The sequence below is a fragment of the Harmonia axyridis genome, chromosome 1 (genome assembly GCF_914767665.1).
Source record: "Harmonia axyridis chromosome 1, icHarAxyr1.1, whole genome shotgun sequence".
Taxonomy (NCBI): Eukaryota; Metazoa; Arthropoda; class Insecta; order Coleoptera; family Coccinellidae; genus Harmonia; species Harmonia axyridis.
In genome coordinates this window covers 62622696-62640605 of record NC_059501.1, presented here as the reverse complement: position 1 = coordinate 62640605, position 17910 = coordinate 62622696, and the positions used below count along the sequence as shown (strand labels likewise).

At 31.6% G+C, this 17910-nt stretch overlaps 1 protein-coding gene across 2 annotated transcripts; it reads right to left on the bottom strand.

Moving 5' to 3' along the window:
* Positions 1–148: 148 nt before the first annotated feature.
* LOC123676615 (transcriptional regulator ATRX homolog) lies at positions 149–16705 on the bottom strand. Of its 2 annotated transcripts, XM_045612691.1 has the most exons (20): positions 16607–16705; positions 16222–16319; positions 15221–16168; positions 14379–14910; positions 13110–13172; positions 10775–10881; positions 10413–10550; positions 10272–10359; positions 10068–10160; positions 9121–9372; positions 7800–8121; positions 6912–7468; positions 6637–6793; positions 6401–6554; positions 4053–4274; positions 3332–3625; positions 1314–1528; positions 1057–1211; positions 888–997; positions 149–413 (listed from the first exon to the last, which is right to left on the bottom strand). In XM_045612691.1, exons 3-20 carry the CDS (start codon positions 16159–16161, stop codon positions 278–280), a joined length of 4536 nt encoding a protein of 1511 aa, XP_045468647.1. In that variant the 5' UTR covers positions 16162–16168; positions 16222–16319; positions 16607–16705; the 3' UTR covers positions 149–277. The 2 variants fall into 2 exon arrangements, with proteins under 2 accessions (XP_045468647.1, XP_045468655.1); XM_045612699.1 differs by lacking the exon at positions 16607–16705 and having other exon boundaries at positions 6401–6551; positions 16222–16434.
* Positions 16706–17910: the final 1205 nt, after the last annotated feature.

Here is a 17910-nt window from a genome sequence, read left to right as displayed (position 1 = left end):
TCTATTTTTGAGTATTTAATAAAAAAATGGCATTGTTTCAATTACCGAAAATCGCATTAGAATGACATATAAATTGAACAATGAATTAGGCATTGATTTCTTCCTACTGAATTTTTATTTCAGAAATAACAAAAAAAAAATAGCAAGAGAGAATTAAATTTATATTACATATTTCATAAATATATAAAAATATTGACAACATAAAAAAACATTTTTTCAAAATCCAAACCCCATTTCTGAAAGTAATGTATTGTAGTACTCTGAATGTTCACAGTCTCTAATTTAGTTCCACTACGTCATTAGGGTTAATACTGTCAGTTATAGGATTCATGTTACTAGCACCAGCGTTTGGTCCCATAAAGGGAAACCTGGTACCCATATTCATAAACTGTAATTGTTGCTGATACGCATTCCTAAAATTAAATTCTAATATTAGTTCCAAATAAACAATTCGCAAATATTATTTCAACTGTGTTTTTCAAGGCTTGATATAAAAATTACAATTTCAAGTCTGTTGCAGAATTTAGGGTCATCAGAATCATAAAAAAATCCAAGAAGAATATATAAAAATTAGGAAGCACTGACGTCCGGAGCTTTTGAGCGCTGTCTGTCATCAATGCGACAATTGCACCACTAGAGACCACTTATTATATACATATATACAGTTATGTAGTTTCCAATGGTGCAATTGACACATGAATGAACAAGCGATTAAAAGCTGCCGACTTCACGACTGCTTTCCTCATTGTTTTTTAAACTTGAAGCCCCCACATTCTCATGATTTCGCGTCAGTTCTTTTCTCATTTTTTCAATGCACTTTTTTGTATTTTTTTTAGTATTTATCGCAAAGAAGCTCAATAAATATTGAATTATTCTTTTAAACTTACGCTAATTGATGGTTAGGTCCTGCTAACTGCATTCGATATAATTGCATTTGCATTCTTCTAGCATACTCGTTCTGCATATTTTGTACTTCAGTTGCTATTCTGTTGTACATCTGAAAAAACATAATTATATTTTCCACTGCCACTAAAAAAAATAATATGAAAAACTCACAGTTTTATCCCCTATATTCAATTGCAGATTTAATTGTTGAATAAGTTGAGGAATAATTGATAATATTTGATTATTATTCCAAGTGGGATTATCTCTGTGAATAATGTTCCTTAAAGCTAATTGTACTGTACTGGTCGAGAATTTTCCAATATATGCTGAAAAAAATATATGATTTAATATAACTATACCATAATAAATTCGAAAATATGGATTATAATAAATTTTACTTTAGATTTTACAGATTTTTCATTACTCACCCATTTTTGCTCTTCCCACTTTCTCGTTTTCAAATTCATCCCAAGCTGCTTTCCTCTCTTCTTCATTCAAAGTTTCATCCTCTTTATTCTCCAGAAGAGTTTGATGCTCGTGATATTTATAAATTTTATCCTCATGGTTCTGAAGTAGTTCCCCCAAAAGCACATCTTTAGGTACTAAAGGAATAGGTCTTACGTCTAGTTCTGGCTCTTCAAATCTAAATAAATAGATAAAAAATTTATTACAGTTTTCCCAATGATGATTCCGATGTTACTGGAACAATAAAAACCATCTACTTAAGTAATAAGAAAATCATCTTCACACTACCTCAACTACTGAATAAGAATAGTAAAAATAAAAGGGCCAATTAACAAAGCTCCTAGTTGAAAAGGATATTATCAACCAGCTGAGTGGCATCCAATACAAGATCAATAGATAAGACCCCAAACTATAAATATTTCTATAATTTCTAGTTATCATTCCTCATACCATATAATGGGAAACAAATAGCAAACAAAAGCAAAAAAAAACATAATAATTAATTAATGCATCAACAAATTGGGAAATATTCAGATATATTAGGCCAATTGAAAAGTCCCCGGTCTGATGCACAGATGGCGGGACTTGTATTGAATCCATATTATTTTTAGTTAGTACCAACCTTCAAGCAGTCCGACCATTAGTTTGTGAGATATTGCGTTGTTATTTGAAAAAAGATGGAAAAAAAAAGAATTTCGTGTGCTGATAAAATATTGCTTTATGAAAAAAAAAATACAGTTGAAGCAAAATCTTGGCTTGATGAAGAGTTTCCGGGGTCTGCACCACGAAAATCAACCATCATCATTGATTGGTATGCTAAGTTCAAACGTGGTGAAATGAGCACCGAAGACGGCAAACGCAGTGGACGCCCAAAAAAGGCTGTCACCGACGAAAAAATCAAAAAAGTTCACAAAATAACTTTGAATGACCGTAAAGTGAAGTTGATCGAGATAGCAGATATTGTGAAGATATCATCTGAACGTGTACATCATATCATTCACGAATATTTGGACATGAGAAAGGTGTGTGCAAAATGGGTGCCGCGCGAGCTCACAATCGATCAAAAGCAACAACTTGTTAATGATTCTGAGCAGTGTCTGAAGCTGTTTAAGTGCAATTAACCTGAATTTTTGCGTCGATATGTGACAATGGATGAAACATGGCTCTATCATTTGACTCCGAAGTCCAATCCAGAGTCAGCTGAGTGAACTACACACGATGAACCTAATCCAAAGCGAGGAAAAACAAAACAGTCAGTTGGCAAGGTTATGTCATCAGTATTCTGGGATGCTCAAGGTATAATATTTATTGATTACCTCCAAAAGTGCCAGACCATCAACAGCGATCATTAAATAGCGTTATAGGATGAAATCATTGAAAAACGGCCCCATTTGAAGAAAAAGAAGGTGCTGTTTCAACAAGACAATGTGCTGTCTCACAAATCAATGAAAACAATGGCAAAATTGCATGAATTGGGCTTGGAATTGCTTCTGCATCCACCGTATTCGCCAGATCTGGCCCCCAGCGACTTTTTCCTGTTCTCAGACCTTAAAAGTATGCTTGATGGAAAGAAATTCAGCGCCAATGAAGAAGTAATCGCCGAAACTGAGACCTATTTCGAAGCGAAAGACAAATCGTACTACAAAAATGTTATCGAAAAGTTGGAATATCGCTATAATCGCTGTATTGCCCTCAAATGCAACTATGTTGAATAATAAAATCGAATTTTGCAAAAAAATGTGTTTTACTATGGTAGACCGGGGACTTTTCAATTGGTCTGTTATGTATAGATAATGAAGCAAATTTCAATTAGCCTCAAAGTACATAGTGACAGAATAAAATAAGCTAATGCTATAATGAATAGCTTATATTTCCTGTTTCATCACAAAAAACAATTTCAATTACTGATCATCTTGTATAAATAAATATTGGAGGGTTGAGTACTTTTCAGATATAAACTCAAGAAATGGTTCATACTCACTTATACAATTCAGCTAAATCACTTTGATTATAATGCCTATCAATCTGTTGCTCATCAATTACTCTCTTAGAGATAGCTTGTTTGGTTACTTGTCGTTCATATATTTTCATTTCCATAGTTCCATACATAACAAATCTGTATATGTAAGTAGGCTTTAATTGTCCGAATCTATACACCCTATAGATACTTTGTATATCACTAGAAGGGTTCCAAGAAACATCAAATAATATCACTCTGTTTGCAGCCACTAAATTTATGCCTAATCCTCCAGCTCTAGTAGAAAGCAAGAACAATCTGAAATGGTGATAAAATGTTAATTTCTTAGCATGACTGATTTAAAAAAATATTACAGAATTTTTATAAGTTATATTAACGAAAAGCGGTAAAGAACATTTCAAAGGCCACTATGATGTTACAGTTATTTATAAAGATCCTGTTTCATTAATATGAAATGAAAAATAATAGTTCAAAGTTCCAGCAAAAACTAATAATAGTAGTAATCGTAACTGTCATTTATTGACTTAAGAATATAGCCATGGAATTAGGTGTCTTGTTATATGCACACCTTTATAATATAATCGAAAAATACTACATTAACTGAATATCGAACACTTTTTAATTTATTTATTAGCGACTGTGTTTGATGCTTTCTTCTTGTTTTTTTTGTTTCCATATTCATGGTAACTGATACAAAAAAAAATATATAAAAACCATTACTAACCTTGCTCTAGAATTACGTTCATTATTGAAGCTGTCACAATATTCAGATCTTAAGCTACAATTGGTTGAACCATCAAGCCTAAAATAATCTAATCCAGGGGACCAATTTCCACTATATCCACATGTTTTTTCGTCAGCCTCATCATTTTGAGTCGCTTCATCTACTTTCTCTAAGAAATATTCTATAACGTTCAGTGCATATAAGGATTGGGAGAATACCAAACTGAAACAGTATTTCATTCAATTTGAAGCCGAAATTAATATTCTGGCATCAACACAAAATTGTATGCAGAGATCAAATGTTTCTATGTCTATAATAGAGTAAACTTTATTTCAAAATATACAGGGTAACCCATTTTAAAAGATCTACTGAAATAACTCCTTGGGAAGAGCCTGAATCGAAAAATGTTTCAAATGAAAGTTTCTTAATCTTCATCGGACATAGAGTGTGACCTTGGATTATGAGTTCAAGGTCTAGTAAATTATTTGAATGGGGAATATACATTTTTCTTTGCCGAATATTAATTTGTTTCAAAAACTGAAAATATTTTTTTCCTTTCGTTTTTTCCATAAAATGAATTTCTCTGGAGATATGAAGTGTTCTATACTTAAGATTGTTTTCTGATTTTTTTTTCTAACTGAACAAATGAGTTGACACCACAATAATAAAAACTCACCTCATGCCCAATTTTGAAATTTTTACTACTGCAAACTAATGCATTGGTACATATTTGTATATTTTAGATTGTGAGTAATTTCAGGCAATTTTCTTCAATCTTCTTATTGTTTATTAATTTATTTCTCCTTAATATTTTTTTGGTTAATTGATACATCTATCAACCGTCTGAAGCTTTGAACGGAGGATATAACTGTGCATTCCTAATCATGAGGAAACTTTTGAATATTTAATAACTATGTGAAATATGCTATTAATTTAATTTTTGTTTGCATCTTTTAATGAAAAAATTCGTTTCTGATTCGTTATTTGCCTCTCCGTGAGTACTCATTTTTATCATAACCATTCTAAGAATAATACCCTTCATATTCCCCAATGAGTCATTTTATCTCAAAAACGAAAGGGACCCAATAATCCTGATTTTTTTTTACGAAGAATGGGATTCTGCAAAGAAAAAGTATACTCCTTATTCAAAAAATCTATTTGACCTTGATATCAAACTCCGAGGGCACATTCAATGTCTGCATTTGATGACCCCTCAAGACTAAACTTTCATTTGAAAAATGTTTCAATCCAGTGTCTTCTCAAGGATGTTATTTCAGTGGATCTTTTAAAATAGATCACCCTGTATAGGAGTTGAGACACTTGTGAACTTCTGAATTTACACGATTTTAAAAACAGTTGATAGAATTAGTAACTGAGATATGAAATATTAGACAATTCTCAACAGGTGTAAAATTCCGAATCACTAGCAACAAGTCAGTTTCATACAGAAAACTCAAAAATGATTTCAAAAATATCATGAAATAGGTTTCATATTTTTGAAAATTAGCGATTATTATTAAAAGTCCACCAAAATTTATTTTATTTGCAAAAACCATTCCCCATGCCCATTGAGTGTGTAATTGTTATTATTAGGCGAGTTCAGCAGAAAGATCGGTAGCGTAAGTAGGTCCGCTACAGATAGGTATCAATTTCATGATGAGAGACAATTTTCTGTTATAATATCGATTTTTATTTCCGAGTTTGCTTACGGTATTATTACTTTTTTATTATTCAAAATATGGGAAATTTATTCAGAGTAACATTTCAGAGTGTTAATAAACCTATATGATTCAATTTCCATTATTGCTATATTTGAAATTTAAAATTCGTCCCAAAAGCACTGTCAAAACTGTCACTAATGCCAGTTACTCAACATGTTACTAAAAAGTAGTATAAGATAAATTCGCTACCAAAAAGATGGCAACCGCTCCGTAGCTGAACCTGATAGCATGCGTTCAGATGAAATTCATAGAATATTGACAACTGTTCCACTACTGTTGAGTCTGCTGAACGCGCCCAATATATCAGGAGCGTTATATGAAAAACTAGCTGCCCGCCCTGGTTTCGAACGTTCTGTCAGGCTACCCAAAATACATCGATCGAAGTGTCAAATTATACTCTATGATTGTTAGCTTGATCGAAGGAAAAAGGAAGGCCTTTTTCTTCTTTTCCGTACGATTTTTTCGGAAATATTTTTTTGTCTTCTTTTTTCTTCTCATGACAGTAATGTACACAACAAAAAATGAATTATCCAATTTGGTGGAGTCGTTTGAAGAGAAAAAAAATGTTACAACCCACAATATGCAACCCGAAAAATAAGAACACACATATTTTCATTGCAAACTTACACTTTGTCTCCTATTTGCTCACATTCTTTCAATATCTCAAAGAGCATTAAAATTTTTGTACTATTTGCTATATTATCTAGTTCTTCTCCATCACAATATTCTTGCCACCATTCTTTCTCAGTCTCCAGTTTGCTGTCCTCAGAATCAGAATCTACTGAAAGTTATACATATGTATATTGAAAATACTTGGATTGGAAATGTTTGCTATCAGTTTATTAGTAAAACAGAAAACTTACCTGATAGATTGTCCTTATTTGACCTAGTAACCCTTTTAGTAACCTTTTTTTTCTCTTTTCTATTTGAATCAGACTCAGAATCTGATGAGTTGGGAGTACTAGTAGATGAATCATCATCGATAAAATCCTTCAATGACCCAATAGACTCCTCATCACTCTTTGAAGGAAAAAACAAACTTTTATAGATATCTACATTTATATGAATTCAATTTCAAATTTAGAATTTTCATTGAGTTAAACAAGGGAAGAATAATCTGATGAGTGTTACAATTTACCTGATATTTTTGTTGGTCATCAATGCTCTTATCCAAAAGAACACGAGGATGAATACATATTCGTGAAAACGCTTGAAAATCTTGAAACAAAAATGAAGCTCTATTTGATCCTTCCTTACAGTTCTTTGCCTTATGTTCTAAGTAATGAGCATAAAGTTTCTTCTGTGTTTCAGTTAGTGTTAAAAAGAGGACATATTCAAATTTGGGTGGAAGATATGGCGATAAGACTGAATAATCCCGCCTTTGCACAATTCCATCTAAAAGTTTATGCAAAACATGAGATCTTCGTCTCATGAGATTGATGTCATATTGTGTGGAATCTGTATACTGTCCATTCGTTATAGGATTTACAAAACGGTTTAAATACTCCTTGTATGTTCCCAATAAACTGGGTTTAACAAAATGTACCATACAATAATATTCCTTCAAGTTGTTTTGTAAAGGAGTACCAGTAAGAACTATTCTTCGGCGGGTTTTGATTTTGTTCATTGCAATAGAAATGCTTGTTTTTTCATTTTTAAGTAAATGACCTTCATCACAGATTACTAAATCGGGTCCTGCCAAAAAAAAAAAATGAATAATAATAATAATACAAGGAATTATTAAAAAGCTTTATCATGTCATAAATTTTTAGGTGAAGGTTTTCAGATTTTTTTCATGTGTGAGCTATTTTAACACTGACAAAACTTGACATATTAACAAGCCAATAGAGTCGAACTCCCTGAAGAAAAATTCAATTAATTCTCAAGCAATCCTGGAATATATTATAATAATAAGGTAATAATTTTTGTGAATTGGTAATTTACATTTTTTTTTAAGAAGTAAAATAATGGCCCATCCAATATAAAAACAGTACCTGTCTGATTTATGAATAATAAATTTTCTTACCTGGATCAACCAACCCTTCAATAAAAATGGTGCGAATCTTTTTACTTATTTTTCTGTTTTTTTCATTACTCAAATTCCTAAACATAGAATAACTTATTAGCATAACCCCACCATTTTCATGCCATTCTTTAACATAACACGATCTCTCTGAGTTTTGTGCTCTCACACTGGCTAATTCATAAACCTCATAACTTTCTTCCCCAGACAGCCAGTTCTTGTATTCAGCTTTCCAATTTAACACTGTACTCAATGGTGTAACGATCAAAACCTTCTTGACTTTAGTTTTTTTTTCCTCTAGAAGTGTATTTGTTAAGGCGATAACCTATGGAAAATATTTCGAAATAATTATGAAATAGAGAATTTTTGGTTATCAAAGCAAAAATAACCCTGAAATTTTCCCATTTACGTTTTGGAAATTTGGTTGCTTATCACATTGATCCCCATAGCTCAAAAACATAATTCATTCTTTTAAAAAGTTACATGGCGAGTGTTCAAATTATTTTTCGAAACTTTGACGGCAATGGGAGTAAACTGAAAAAATTTGTTCATTGTATTAGGAATGACAATAATCAACTTGATTTCATTGATACAATGTACTTCTTCATCAATATTCATTGATATTATGAATCCCTTTCATCAATATCACGAATCTAAAATTGATATTGGGGGTTCATTGCTTTGATGAAATATTCATTCATTCAATGAACTTTGTTTATTAGTTGTAGAAAGTCGTACATTAACTTCTTCGGAGAATGAACAGTAATACATTAATGATTCAAAGTACAACTGATCGAATAATGAATCAAACATTGTAATAATGAACATTTCATTGGAAATTATTCTTTGATTCAATTAAAACATTTCATCAATATGATAAACGACTTCATATAGTTTTAGTTTTTCTGTTTATCGGTTGAAAAAGTTATGATTGAATTTATTATGCAATTCACGTTTTCATCGAATTTATGTACAATTTTGATTCAGTGTATAAATGTAAATCAACTTTGAGAGAATAATTGCTATAATATGCCAAATGAAATACAAACTTCGTTGAGATTTTGTCTGTTCCCCTAATTTTAACAGTGATTGGGTCCCAATTTTATGCACCTTTATCACCCTCTACCCACCAAAACCAAGATGATTTAAATATTTTAGTGGCCATTCCTACCTGACCCTATTGGTGACGTTGAGTACTAGAAACTTCTGTTTTTATACTATGACATTATTATAGCGTTCACAAGCTCTTAGATTATAAGATAAATTGAAGGAAATAATAATTCATTAAGTAAAATATGACATAGCATTATTAAAATAAAATTACCTGTAATGTTTTTCCCAATCCCATACAATGAGCTAATATACATCCAGATCCTGAGGATTTTTCAATTCTCTTTATTGATTCAAAACAGGCATCCCACATAAACTGAATACCACTGGCTTGATGAGGTTTCAGTTTAGAGGCTAAATGCTTATCGACTTGTAGTAATGGTTGTTCAGTTACTTCATCGACATCCAAAATAAGTTTCTCAACTTTGGAATTCAGTAGGTCCGAAGATTCATATATTTGATTATACTGAAATATATTCTGATTATATTATCTGCTTAAACATCAAGTTATGATTCCGAAATATAAACAAAGAACGTTTTGTTGAATATGAAATAATCAAATATATATTTCAAGTTCACAGTCGATTTTGAAAACTGATTATTATTTAATAGTACTTGAATTTAAAGATTATTTCGATTTAATACATTCTTACTACTGCCATTTTTTTGAGGAAAACTAATCTGTTGAGACACTCACATTAACCAGTATATTATATTGCAGAAAATGTCGAAATTCGAATCAAATGTAAACGATAGATGTTTACTTCAAATTGAAGACGACATTAGTTTGCAATAGAATGATAGAAATGTCCTGCCTTTCATAATAGTACAGTTTGTTGTGAAGCCAAAAGTTATCTATCTTTGTTGTTTTGGTTTGTGGATTCAAGGGATGGGTAAAGTACCAATTTTTTAAAACATTATGAACAGATAATGAAGTTTAAATAGAAATTACCAAAAGCTATTGGTTGGACAACAATGCTGTGTTTGAAGTGGTGATGGTATGGTACATAGTAACCAAACCTACAATAATATAAACGGTAATCCTAACTGACATAACTTATGTGCTTCTGAGATGTCTCACAGAGGTCTAGGAAAGTAAAGATGAATCAATATTGAATAAAATATAGAACAAATTCAAAGTGCTGAAAAAAATCTACTCACTTTTCTCTGTTTTTCTAATATCCTTTGTTTCCTCTCATTTTCTTCTACTGCAGCTTTCTTTGTTTGATCAGACAAAGAGTCTTTGGAAATTAACTGAAAATTCAATATTTTTAAATTCCATATCGACAACATGAATTCCAAAGAGTGTTCTTTTATGTATAATTTAAGTAATATATTAGTAGATCAAAAGTAGCTGTTTCCCACCTTTTTAATTTTTCTTCTTGTTGTAGCCTCATTGCTATCACTGCTGTCATCATCCATTTTTCTGATCCTTCGTCTTCTTTGGCCTTGTCTGAAACAGATTGTTTCAATTTTCTTAAATAAATGTATACACTTATTTGTCACCTTTTTTCCATTTCTTCATCTGAAAGGTTATCACTTGATGAACTTGTCTTTTTATTATCATTCTCTTTACACTGTGTTTCCTCATTTTTGTTCTGTTCCTCCTCAGAATCAGAAAGTTCTTTAATTTTCTTTGAATGTCTGAAAACAAAATTAATAATCAATAATAATAATTAAATAAATAAATAAATAATGTAAAAAACATTAATATGGAATATCTTAATTTCGTCCTTTTTAAAACAATAATAAAAAGGCTCCCAATGAAATTTCACCTAAATAAGAAATCAAATTAAAAAAAAGATAAATATTGCAAGTATTACTTAAAATTACAAAAAAAAAATTTCAAATAATTTAATAACACTCACTTAAATCTGTTTTTCTTGAAGAAAGTGTCAAAATCAGAATCGTCTGAATTATTTGAACTGACAACAACTTCTTCTGAGTTTTTTTTCGATTTGGTGGTTAGGGGATCCTGGAAAATGTATTTATATTTTATTCAGTTGCAGTTCCAAATATGTGTTGTTAATGAAAAAAAGAGCTCACAAAATTTGAACTCTTTCCAATATGAGGTGAGCTTTGCTCATGTAGAAACATGAGAAAGCCTCAATATAGAGCGTTCTTCTGGTCCAATGTTGGTAAAATTCTATATGGGTATTTGATGGGGTTTATTATAATTCCACAGAAATTTCAGCTACTCCATCTTGGGAGATAATAGTATTACAAGACCAAAAAAAATGTACTTTGGAGGTCTAATTTTTTTAGGAGTGAAGGACAAGGAAGCATATTTGCAGAGTATTTTCAATAATAAAAAATTCAATGATACAGTGCGCGTCAAAATTATGGAACAAATTCATTTTCTCAGAAGAAAAATATTTGGCAACAAAATCCTGAAAAAGGTCAATTTTTGGTTCACTTTTACCAAATTTTTATGCATTTTTGAAGGATTCTTGTTGCACCCTGTGCCATCCCCATCAACCCTCTAAATTTTTTGAATAGGGAAAGTGGGTCCTGTGGTACTTTTTTGGCAGTCTTTTATTATTAATACAATTGAATACAGAGTAGAGGCTTTCAAGCCTATAAAACTCATAAAAAAATAATCATATACATACACATCATTGAAGAAATTACTAAATAACAGAAGCAATATACTAAAACCAAAAAAAAAAAATTAAATAACAGAAACTAAAAATCCCAGAAAGTAAAGAGCACAACAAAAATTGATTAACACCGAAACACTTCACTGAAAGTAAACCTAATATGTCTCACATATTTATAACATTACTGGTGTTCCAAATAGAGTAAGGTTCAGCAAAAATGAAATCTTATTATGATGAAATCTAGTGGATTGAGTGACAACGGAGCTCTTGTAAGGGGCCACTTGACTTCACTCATGTTGAAATCACCAGCGATAACTATATTATCTCTTGCATTGGATTTTTCTTTGCCCAAAGAGAAGCCAGGTTCGTGTATAAAATAGTCCATTCCTCGAAGTGAGCTACAAGCTCCCCGATGAAGAAATACCAAGAGAGGAAACGATGGAGGGCTCGCCTTCTATATATTTAATCGTGAAATTTTTTTCACCTTTAGCCAACCGCTTTTTGAGTTCTTCACGAGTTCGGTTAAGTTTTTCAACTTGCTCGCGTGATTTATCATCAGAAATATGGTAATTCTTCAGGGCAGGATTACCTAAAATCAATATTCTATTTCTCAACACTTTGATGGGTGTATGAAAATTGCTGAAGCAGATCTTTACTGGTCGATGGTCATTACTAGCTCTACCGATTCTGGTAACTGAAACAACATTATCACATGCAAAATTATCGATAGCATTCAAGATTCCTTTAACCACCTCGACGTCATCAGCATCATTGCCTTCAGGGATGTTCTTAACTATGATATTGTAGGATCTCTTAAGCCTTTCCAAGATTTCTCTTGAACTAACAGCATCAGAACTACCTGAGGCAACACCTCTCACAGAGTTATTCGCAGTGACAACCATATTGCCAATTTCTCCAACCTTTGACTTTAGGGATGATATTTCGCCCAAAACAGAATTGTTAGTTGTGTGCAAATCTGTTATACTCTGCTGACACTCGGAAATAGCGGAATCATGCTCACGCAGTAAACTGGAATTTCTCTTGACCTGTTTTGAACATTTCTTCATCTGTTCACATAGGTCAGTTTTACTTTCTATCTTCTTTACAGGCATACAGAAATTTTCAAGAAAAAAATGTATTTTTTCAAATGCCGAAATAAATTTCCAATGTTACTTCATTTTTTCTCCATTAAAGGGTTCGTAGGGGTTGGAAGTTGCACATGAACAAAACTGTAATGGTTGACTTTCATTTGGTGACAAATTTCATTAGATACCATTGTCTCAAAGTAAATGAGCTATGACAAAGTGCACATACTGAAAACCTCTTTGAACTACAAGAACTTTGAACTTGAAGATACAAAGATCTTGCCAAAAAAGTACCACATGACCAACTTTACCTATTCGAAAAATTTAGAGGGTTGATGGGGATGGCACAGGGTGCAACAAAAATCCTTCAAAAATGCATAAAAATTTGGTAAAAGTGAACCAAAAATTGACCTGTTTCAGGATTTTGTTGCCAAATATTTTTCTTCTGAGAAAGGGAGAAGAGTTAGAATAGCAGAATAACACATAAAAAAAGTAGAATAGAAACTCAAAATACTCACATCGTTTGTATCGTCACCACTCATGGATGAAGTGGAAGGGCCCTTTTCCTTCAATGTTGAATCCTGAAAATAAAAGAGTCATAACTATGTTACTTGAAAACAATGTTCATACCAATCAAGGTCTATTCATAACATAATTATTCATTATAAACTATATTAACTGACTAGGAGATTTTCATGAAAATTGATCTAGAAACATAATATGATGAATAAGCCATTAAAGAATGAAGCAAGACTTAACAATATAATAACAATGAATTCAATAGGAGAACCAAAAAAATTTTTTAAATAAATCTGAACATCAAGAACATGACAAGAGCCATCAATTCATATGCATTTTCAATTCTAACATACCCTTTTGGTATAGTTCCATGGAGCAAAACAGACATCCAAAACTTGCAACGCAAAATGAAAACGCTGATGACAAGAGCAAACAAGCACCATCCGAAAAGCAGCATAGAAAGGACTTGCTCGTGCATAGATAGAAAGCCAAAGAGCATACTTCAGAGACCAAGCAAATACATCAGAGATCTACAAAACATTATGTGAAGCAGACGAATCAACACCTTCACAACTGCATAAAGCCCATATTGCATACCACCACCAGACAATCCAAGAAAAACTGCAGAGATGAGGGAAGAAGTCCCTACAGGGAAGACATTTCAACGAGTTGAACCAAGATGATTTCTACATTGAATTATTGGCCTACATTAGGTAGAATATATCAAGAAACGGGAGGATTTCTCCTAGCTTCAGATTTGTGTATCTAGACTCGATATTTTTGTAGAGGGTGATACTTGAATTCGTTATATTTTTCTTTATCGCCCCATAAGGAGAACCAATATGGCGTCCATAAGAAACAAAAATTGACTATAACATCCCTGAAACAATGGAAAATAGAAGAAATCTGACGATGTTGCCCCTCTGAATAGTTCCAACCCAGTATATGTCATAAAATGCAAAAAGATGTTCTTTTACATATTAAGCCACCTAATGAACTAAAATTATTTGAGACTACCTTACATAAATGTTCCCTGCCATAACAAAAAAAGATTGTTCCTGTAAAAAACATATGGTGCCACTTAAGAAACTTTGGAATAATATGTGTCGATATCTAATGATTAAAATCTTTCAAATAATCTGGCCAGCCTGTACAACAAAATTATTCATTATTATGAACTAAAGTTTAGTTTCCGAAAACTGCTTTCAGTGTTGAATGCAAAAATTTAGAAAAAGACAATTAATACCTGTATAAATCATGAAGCTTACCTTTTTATTCTTATCTTCTGATCTCTTTTTCTGCTTGTTTGAAGATGACTCAGAATTTTCTTCTGAGCTATTATCATTCTTCTCACTATTTTTATCATTTGAGGTTTTACTTATAGTAGAATTCTGATCTTCTTCAAGAATACTCAGGGGAACATCTGTATTATCTATACCTACATCACTTTCTATATTGTTCTCATCCACTTGCTCATTACTGGACAAATTAGCAGAGTCCCTTTCCTTATTGTTTTCTTTTGTCTTCTCGAGTGCTTTTTTATAACGATCATCAAGTTCACTATTTCTTTGAATACAGTCATCTTCAGATGAATCAGAACCAATTTCCTTAGAATTTTCAATGCGTTTTTTATGACTGTTTGATCTATATTTACATTTCCTTTTTGATTTACTTCCTTTCTCATCTTCAGTAGTATTCAATTTTTGGCTATGCCTCAAGTTTTTCTTTTCTTTTAATTCATTCAAAAACAATTCATCAGATGAAGAACTAGAATATTTCCTCTTCAGATTTCTTTCATGCCTGAAAATATATACATAAATATTAGATCTATGCAATACTACATATTTATATACAAAATTTAGGCTAGCTCTCAACAGAAAGACCTAGTTCCAATAATGTAACTGGAGACAAAAAATAAGAAAGCATCACTTTATATTATAAATATAAAACTTTTAAATGATATACATTCTCCAACAGAAATGTGAAATCAAAGGGAATTTGTTCATCTGCTTAAAAGTATTAAAAAATCAATTACTTTCATTTTAATATAATGAAAATTAAAATAGAAGAAACATCGGATAGAAAAAATGACCCCTTAACCAATACTTACTCATGCTCTTTTTGACTAGATGCCAGTAAACTTTTCATTTTCTCATATTGCATTCTCAATAATTTAACATAAGGTTTACTTTGAAACTTAATATCCTTCAATAATTCATTCTGATTGGATGAAAGTATATTTTGAAGATTATTTGAACTTCTAATTGATCCTTGTTCATTTTTCTTTGAAATATTTTCTTCATTATTTGATGAAACTTCATCTTCAGAACTGCTCAAAACAATGATTGATACATCTTGAGGTTTCGTGTTATTTTGATAGGATTTATTCATTAACACCAAATTGCGGGGATCTACAAGTTTTTCAAAATCTATTATTTTCAACATTGGTTTAGTTTCTCCAGCTTCTTCTTTACTTGAGTCAGTTCTAACTTCTGTAAGGGTATCATCATCATCAGCTGTAATTGTGTCCATAGTTCCATGTATTTTATTCATTGCAAGAGTATCATCATCCTTGACTGCATCAGAAGATAAATTACTATCTTCATCTAACTTGTTTGATGCATCTAAGCATTGTTTGTTCTTTTCCCCAGGGCCGTTTAGTTTTGTAATAGATTTTTCATTTGAGTATTCTTTACTATTTTCCTCACAGCCTGTGAGAGATAACTCTCTATTAAGTTCTGCATTAGGTTTATCAATACAGGCCCCTGTTGAATGCTGTATAGGGTCATTTCTCGGGTCATTTATAGATGTATCTGGTACAGAAGATACTTCTGAGCATTTCAAATTCTCTGTTGATATTTCACTATGTAGTTTTTTCAATTCATCTGCCTCTTTGTTCAGAGATTGAATAGAAAATGATAAATTATTTCTAAAACTCTCATTTGACACATCTGCATCAATATGATGGCTCAGTTCTTCTATTGCCTTCTTACTTAGTTCATTTATCCTAGTGAATTTTTCAAGTAACCCTTTCAAATCCAAGTTATTCATTATAACCCTGAAATCAAATTCAGTTGATATGTATACATAACAGTAAATATTTATACTTACGATGTATACTTCCAAGTTTCCCGCTAAAAATTATACGATCACTTCTTCCATAGCTCAACGAATGTCAAATGGACCTAATTGATGTTAAATAATTTATCCTACAAAATAATGCAACAGAAGAACTTTAGGTAAAAGTAAATTAATAATAGATTAAAAGTTATTAAATTTATTAAGCTTCAAGTAATCACAGATAACAGACTTATAAACTTCATAAATATATATATGAAAGATTGAAAGATTATAGAATAGAAAACGTCTTTTCTGTGTTTCATAAAAATTTTTGAAATGGACTGTTGAAGAAATAAAATCTAAAGTTAATTTTTTTCAGTACGTAATCTATTCATCTTTTTAGTATTGTATATCGATAATAAAATTGCATCTTAACCTTAACACAATATTATCCTTTCTTTATAGATTTTTTGGTCAACCACCTGAAGTTATCTATTGGTTGTACATACTGTTGTATATACATACTGCGTTCGGCAAATCCCCACCGGTGCGGAGCGTGCGGTGTAAGGTGTAAACAGTTGATTGGTCACGTGACCACGGAGCAATAGGTGCGTGCGTGATTTGCCGAACGATGACGGAGCTAACGGAACTGATATCGAAGAATTTTTGAATGTGTTTTGTGAAAAGAAAAAAGCAATTTCGTCGATTGAAATTATTGGAGATGGCCAGACTAGATCTAATTTGTCTCCTCGTGATATCAGGATGTATTCTACATAATGTGTTCATCTTGAAAGAGTTGAAAGGAGATAATCCTGAGGATATTGTTGATGAACCATTTATTGTTAAAAGTTGGAAATTTTGTAGAGATCGAAAATATGCATAATCAATCAGGGAACCAATTAGAAGAGAGTAAAAGGAATTTTATAATGTATTCTTTGAATATGGATGAAAGATACAATTATATGTACTTCGTAAAATAAACCTTTATTTTTAATAATAATATTCGTTTCCTAATTGCCTTCAACATATACAAACATAAGAAAAAACTCTAAATATGTGAAATAATTTTGCATAATAAGCATATAATTCATGATTATTGTATTTCCAAAATTCTTAGATTCGTGCATGATGTTCAAAGACAACCAATGCATGTACCTATTTTCAAACCAATCCTTAATTTATATTTTTTAGGTTCAAAACTTAATACGATCTACCGGATTTCAAGAGAAAATCAATATAATCAAAAAAGGCATCAATTGTAATATTTGTAATGCCCGGTTTAGTCTCCTCTATAAAAATAAATTCATTTCTTATTGAGAAGCCTCCAATTTTCATTTGTATTATCCTGAATATAACTCTTATTTGTGTTCAATATAACTGAGATGTCTAAAAACATCTTAAATATATTTTGGAAACGGTATTTTTGAGTAACGTAGTCGCGCGTTCCACAAACGTAAAGTAACCGGTTCCAAAGTAACGATAGTTACGGCGTACCGGCACCGGACTTCCAATAATAACATCGAAAAAAAAATAGTACGCCAGTGCCTTTTACAAAACTAAATTCATTTATGATCACCCAAAAACTCCTGCTGTCAGTGCTTTTAATTTTTTTTTCATTCATTTGCGCCATGTTCAACGAGGAGAAATTACTTTACCTTCCTGTAACTTCGTAAATAGTATATTGTGCAACAAGTGGGGAAAGTCCAACTTTTCTCGCGAGTGTGGAAGTTTGTGGCACGA

Coding starts and splice junctions, on each gene's coding strand:
- LOC123676615 (XM_045612691.1), bottom strand. CDS start 16,161: ATGAATAACTTGGATTTGAAAGGGTTACTTGAAAAATTCACTAGGATA. Junction 6,794..6,911: donor ATGACCAACAAAAATATCAG/GTAAATTGTAAC, acceptor TTTCCTTCAAAG/AGTGATGAGGAGTCTATTGG. Junction 3,626..4,052: donor GAACGTAATTCTAGAGCAAG/GTTAGTAATGGT, acceptor TCACCATTTCAG/ATTGTTCTTGCTTTCTACTA.